Source organism: Sorex fumeus, unplaced genomic scaffold (assembly GCF_029834395.1).
Source record: "Sorex fumeus unplaced genomic scaffold, SorFum_2.1 ptg000006l, whole genome shotgun sequence".
NCBI lineage: Eukaryota > Metazoa > Chordata > Mammalia > Eulipotyphla > Soricidae > Sorex > Sorex fumeus.
Genome location: NW_026606063.1, coordinates 60604068 through 60610304, shown reverse-complemented (window position 1 = coordinate 60610304; position 6237 = coordinate 60604068). Strand labels below are relative to the sequence as shown.

The 6237-nt window shown below is 39.8% G+C and overlaps 1 protein-coding gene across 1 annotated transcript; it reads right to left on the bottom strand.

Moving 5' to 3' along the window:
* Positions 1–820: 820 nt before the first annotated feature.
* Positions 821–3644, bottom strand: LOC130037367 (interleukin-36 gamma-like). Its single transcript, XM_056129197.1, has 4 exons — positions 3533–3644; positions 3109–3216; positions 2428–2567; positions 821–1030 (listed from the first exon to the last, which is right to left on the bottom strand). Exons 1-4 carry the CDS (start codon positions 3642–3644, stop codon positions 821–823), a joined length of 570 nt encoding a protein of 189 aa, XP_055985172.1.
* Between the last annotated feature and the right edge of the window lie 2593 nt (positions 3645–6237).

The following is a 6237-nucleotide window of genomic DNA, read 5'->3' as shown; positions in this document are numbered from 1 at the left end:
TCTCCCATTCTACACTCAGCACAGCAAGGGGTCCTTTACCCCCGACTAAGCACTAGTCCTGGACTCATGCAGTCTGTTGCTTTCTCTGAGTTACTCTGGATGATTTCAGTTCACATTGAATTTTCTATTAAACCTGTTGCATTTTTATTATTGTATAGATATATACTTTATATTATCCTATATGTTTACATACTAAAATTTGATAAGAGTAATTGTATTATTAGTAAAGTAAGTAAAGGCCCCTCCCGTTGATCGTCGATTTGCTCGAGCGGGCCCAGTAACGTCTCCATTGGAGACTTTGTTGTTACTGTGTCTGGCATATCGAATACTCTCGGTAGCTTGCCGGGCTGTATTATTAGTCATTGTTTTTCTTTAAAAGATCCTAATATTAATGAAATATAGTGTACACACAGAAATATGTAGCAGGTAATACACTTAAGAAAAAACTGAAAACAAGATAAAACAAAAAACAATGATCAGCACCATTCGGTTCCAGCAAACTCAAATATAGTCTCACGAGATCTGAAATTTCTTCATGCCATTCCTCAGATGCTTCTACCACCTGTGGGCCCCCAAGGTTCTCAGGAGGGGCTTGTGGAATAGGCTTCGTCTTGAGAGGAAAGCTTTATACCACCTTGTTCCTCTTGCTTCTAGGCAATTCAGAGCTATGAATTCATCATTTTTTTCAGTCATTAAATAAGATGAAAGCAGGCTGCACTCAACTCTGATGTGAAATGATATTGAGGTAATAAATATTTATTAAATGCTGGGAACAAGAAAATTTAAGACTCAGGCCTATGACCAACCTGCCTCCTCTAGGCTAACTGTAACCATTATATATAAAAGCAGTATTGTCTGTTCCCCCTGGGTTGGAAGTGAGGAAGAGGGGCTGGCCTTTATCAGAGGAAGCGATGAACCAACCAGGGAAGGCCACTGATTCAAAAGTGCAGGTTCTGCCATCTTGGTTTCGGTAGAAGAGGAAGTTTGTCACAGGTTCAGGTTTTTTGTACAGGTCTAAGATTTTCTTATCCTGAAATGTGAGAGACAATGTCCAGGAGAAGCTCAGCACATTTGAGTAGTTCAGGGTCAAATTACACAATGAATAGACATTTTGAAGTTCTGGAAAGCTTCTCCATTTGTTAGAAAAAAATACATTGTAAAAGAATAGAATGAACATCAAAGAAATCTTCCTAGCCCCCACCCTCTAATATAGAAATGGCACAGAAGTGACTCAGAGACAAGTTAATCAAGTGACCACACTTGTACAATGAATTGGGACTTGCCAAACAAGACTGAGGAATCCTAAAAAAGGAGTATCAAGTTTCAGCAAGAAGTCAAGGCATTCTTTAGCAAAGCTGCCCAGGATAGAGGTTTGACTGGAAGATCCACAAAAGTAAGGTTGATGTGGGTCTTTGACTAGCTGCCAACAGAGAAGAAAGGTCGATTGTGCAGAGGAGAAAGACCTTTACACAAAGGAGCAAAGTAAAGATAACACTCAGAAATGCCTCTATCACTTAGGGACATGTGCTTTATGTACATGTATATCTGTACACAAATTTATTTAGGTATTTAGGTAAAAAACTATTTCTAAGTAAGTGAATATGTATCTCCATCACCAATCATTTAGTGAATTACAAAGGCTCAAAGGTAGTAACTTCCTTGGAGGTGATACCACGGCAACTAAGGCCTGAGAAGACTGAAAGATGGAGACAAAATGGGGAATGTTGGACACTCTTAGGAGAGGAAATGCTTTGACTGGAACAAAAAGATTAAATAAAAATATAAATAATTCAAAGTCTTCCTATGACAAAGCCCGAGCAATAGTTCTTGCCTGCACAGAACACCCCAAGCCTTAGCAACCGTGGAGGAAATCATATCAACCCTCCTAAAAGGCAGTTTAATCTCTAAAAAATGCTACATTGCCTCTCAAAATGGTTCTTTTCTTCCTCACTTTAAATAAACTTTTTCTTTAACATTGTCTTCTTACAAAACTTCTCTCTTAGACAATAGGCAATAAACCTGAGTCACTTAGGCAGAGGTCAAGAATGACTTTCTTTCCCTGCAGAGAGCAATTAACTCATTCATCTTTAGAACCACTTCTCCCTGAAGACTCAGGAACTAGGGACCAGATCCCACACAAAAACTCAGGTTCAGTTTGTTTCCTTCATTCCAACAAACAGAGAAGGTGGACTGGACAGGACAATATAAACTATCAAAACTCAAGAAAGGTAGTCTTCATTGATGATAGACAAGACAATTTTTTTAAAATGCTGGTTGTAGGTACATTTCAAAAGCAAAAGGAGTCAAGAGCGAATATGATTAATAACAGAAAAATACTTCTTTTTTTAATTCTAAAATTAGATTTTCTTTACCAAGAAAAAGTTATATCAAATGATTTTTTTTCACATTATTTTTTTAACCACTCACCTTCAGGTGCAGTGTGGGCTTCCCTTCAATGTCCTCACAAGTCAGACACTTCTCTGGATTCTTAATTCCCAAGTAAATGGGAAACCTTGTGCTTTTCTCAGGAGATGCCAGGTATTTGCAGGGGATGACAGTGACAATGACTATAAAGATGAAAGGGGTTGATGTCTCTGCTTCCCTTTAAAGTCAGGAAGACTAATATCGTGCCACACAGTAGCATACATTCACACTCATTTCTGTCCTAGGACTTGGAGATGGCAAACCCTTCCTGGGAGATTTTCACATCTCTGTTTACACACTGGAAGTGGGGATCCCCATTAATACTTGGTGAGCTCTGCCAATGAGGAAGTTTTGCCTGTTGTGATACTGAAATATGCCTGTCTAGGATTTCCATTAATTTAGTGTTCATGGGACAGCTTGCACTTAGACAGCATAAGCTCTTCCTTTACCATAGGATACTCTCAAACTTGAAAGCAGAACTTTTGTTCTACCCTATTTCATTCGCTTCATGGGGTTCCATATAAACTTCTTCTATACTTTCCTTCCCAGGATGATTTGAAATCTTCCTCTATCAAATGAGTCACTATGAAGTCACACTTCAACTAAAGGCCCAGTGGCAGCCCCCACGCTCATTCATGTGAGGGAGTATGCCTCTCCAGGAGCAGTCACAGAATCCCCACTCACCTGGAGTCACACTTTCCCTCCGTGGAACTGACACAATGTTTTCATCTTGGAAGATCCACACATTGTGATTCAAGTCAGAGACCTCTCCAAAGTCAGATGAATCCCTTTCTGTAAAATGGAAAAAAGATAACAAAGAAACGTTAAGATTTAGGCAGTTTTACTGAGCACCAGAAGAAAGATCACCTACTACAGGCCCATCAGTATGAAAAGTCTAGGTTTGCACATCAAGCTTGCAAGTACTCACGGGACCTGGTATCCAGACTTTTTGTACAGAAGAGCGCTCTGGTCTGTGAGAAGGGCAAAGCCCTAATTGGTCTAAGCTGGCAAACAATCAGTGAATATGTGAAAGTTCAGCTAATTCCTTTGATGCTCACTAGTGTAAGTTGGTCTGGAGCTAGAGCTGTCATCAAGCACTGGTCCTTACCTTTTATAACCACTTTAGGCAATTTGATATCACTGTCGAAATGTAGCACATTGAGAGAGGATTCTGAAGAGACAGCTACCGGTTTGGGGGTCTCCGGGCTCCCTTGTTCCATCCTAACATCACCTGAATAATAAAAAAAAGTATTCTGTAATTCTGTTGTAATTAGGCTGTCTCAGCACCTGTGGGGACAGTGATATGAATATAAACTTTTGGAGAACTTTCAAGACTTTCTCAGGTCATTGTTCTGAACAGAGGGGTGGGACAAACTAATTACACCAAGTCCTACTCAGAGAATCTGAGCCTCCTCCTGTAATAAATCTTCCTGAGATAAGCAGGGTGGGAAGATCAAGGAGAATTTTAATCCTCCCAGAAATTCGGCCAATAACAGTATATCTCTAGAAGTTCCTAGACCAGGCATTAGTTTTTATCATCAGTATTCCAGAACCCCCGATACCTCTGCCCAGTCATTCTAGCAACCCACTCCATTCCCTTGACATCTGACTCTGCAAATAATTAAGACAAACTCATGCCAGAACAGGAACCCAGTAACTACCCCTGAGAAACACAAGACAAAAAACCAGCCTGCACAGCCCGATGCTTCAGTGAGCCAAAAAGAAGAGAAGAGAGTCAAAGGACATTCAGCTCTGGTGTCAAAGAAAGACCTTTATTCCTAGGGACTGAGTCGCAGTTCCTGCAGTTCCCAAGCGTTGTAATGGGCTGTCAGGATGCCTGCTCATATATCTGGAGAGCGCAGGGTGACTCCTGCTTCCTTGAAGGGGTGTGACAGTTGTGTGACAAGAAAGCAAATCAGCTCCACCTGCCAGATGCCCTGATGAAGAAACTGATGAGGTTCTGAAGAGAAAAATCACAGCATCAGCAGAACTACAACCTGTCTGAGATCCCATAAGTGTAAGGCAGGCCTCGGAGGAAATGGAGTTGATGAGAGAAACTTTGATGTTCAGAAAGGGGCTCTGGAGGGACTTCCCCAGAGTTCAGTTCAGTCACGCAGCTCTGGAACTAGTTCAACATCACACCCTTCAGGAAGGGAGTTGTCTGGGGTGGGAAGCTTGTCCTTGCTTCTCATACTAAAGAAGTCTTTTTTTTTTTTTTAATTAATTCACTATGAGATAAAAAAAAAACTGCAAAGTTGTCTATAATTTGGTTTCAGTCATACAAAGTTCCAACACTCATCCCTCCACCAGTGCACATTTCCCACCACAGTGTCCCCAGTTTCCCTCCTGCCACTCCAACCCCCAAGCCTGTCTCTATGGCAGGCACTTTCCTTCTTTGGGGTTTGCAATACAGATACTGAGAGGTTATTATGATTGTTCTAAAGGTGTCTTTTTACTTTGAAAATAGCTATATGTTTCAGCCAAGTTGACTGGTATTTCTGAAGACCAAAACACTCCATGTTGGGTTCTCTTTAATGAAGGATTCAGCTTAAAGCTCCCTACCTACATTCTTACAACCCTCAGATATACACCATCCCTTTGGGATGCCTAAGATACTGAACAGCACAGTCTCAATTGAGTAAACTTCATTCCATATTACTTCCCCTTCCCTGCAGCAATATATGAACTCAAGAATTTTCTAGGTCTATAGCATAGCTAGAATTTGTCCCCAAATTGAGTCACAGTTCCAAATGATCTTCTACCTTCTGTTCCAGTAAACCAGATACTTGTAGACTCAATGGTAATGATTTTTTATTATTATTCTTGAAATACACACAACATTCCATCTCTTGAGGTCAAACAAGGATTTTTCTTAGAACCCAGTTAATTTCAGAAATAGGTAAAATTTATAACTCCTATATCCCTATCTAGAAAAAATAAAAACAAAAATAGAAAGAATTAAATGGAACATTACAAATAAGCAACTCAACCAGCCTCTCTTCCAATTTGAGAAGAAATACTCTCTCATTCACTCAGACATTCCTACCCATCTTCTGGTTCACCTTATAAAAACATAGTTCTTCCCTGTTGAAAATCCAATCCCACTTAGCTATTACTAGGAAAGAGTGTGATTGTGAATTCTAAAACACTTCAATTCAAAACCAGGCTCAGACCATGCCATCTTTTCAAGGTCTCCCTGGTGAATGAAGTGTCTTTCCACTCTGAATCAGTCGTCACGTTCCTTTTCCTGGGAAGCTAACCACAAAATAGCATCAAATTATTTTGTCCCTGATCCAATATGAAGCTAGTAAAGAAAATACAACCCACACCAGAAATTGTGAAAAACAAGGAAAAGAGCTGAATACAAGAAGTTGGATAGTCATATACTATAATACAAAAGACAACAGAGTTAAAAAGAGTTTGTCAGTTGCCCCTGTAAGTTACCATACCAGGTTAAAAAAAAAACTGGAGGTAATGAATATCATTAAGGAACTCAGAGGGGTGACATCAAATATCATATATCAAGATGTCTTCTTCAAACTAATGGTCATATTTCTGAAACGGAAGTCCTGAGGGATGAAGGAAATATAGAGATAAAATAATGCAGAAGATTCTCAAAAGGTCTAAGTGACACAAATCAAAATTTTCTCATCAGTGATTCCAAAGATTGTGAAAAAAGCTGAGATTTTTTTTTCCTGCCCAGAGGAAGTCTTCAAAATCCTTATAATGTGGTATGTGTCCTCTTTAGTCTCAGCCTCATATTCCACTTGATCTGGACCCTTCTCTAGCTTCCCTATGTTCAGCATTTCCAAA

Bases quoted from the DNA above. Each gene is read 5' to 3' on its own strand.
- LOC130037367 (XM_056129197.1), bottom strand. From the start codon at position 3,644: ATGGAACAAGGGAGCCCGGAGACCCCCAAACCGGTAGCTGTCTCTTCA. The intron at 3,217-3,532 runs GTAAGGACCAGT...TCCATTTTACAG, and splicing joins GCCTAAAGTGGTTATAAAAG to AAAGGGATTCATCTGACTTT. The intron at 1,031-2,427 runs GTGAGTGGTTAA...CTCACATTTCAG, and splicing joins AGCCCACACTGCACCTGAAG to GATAAGAAAATCTTAGACCT.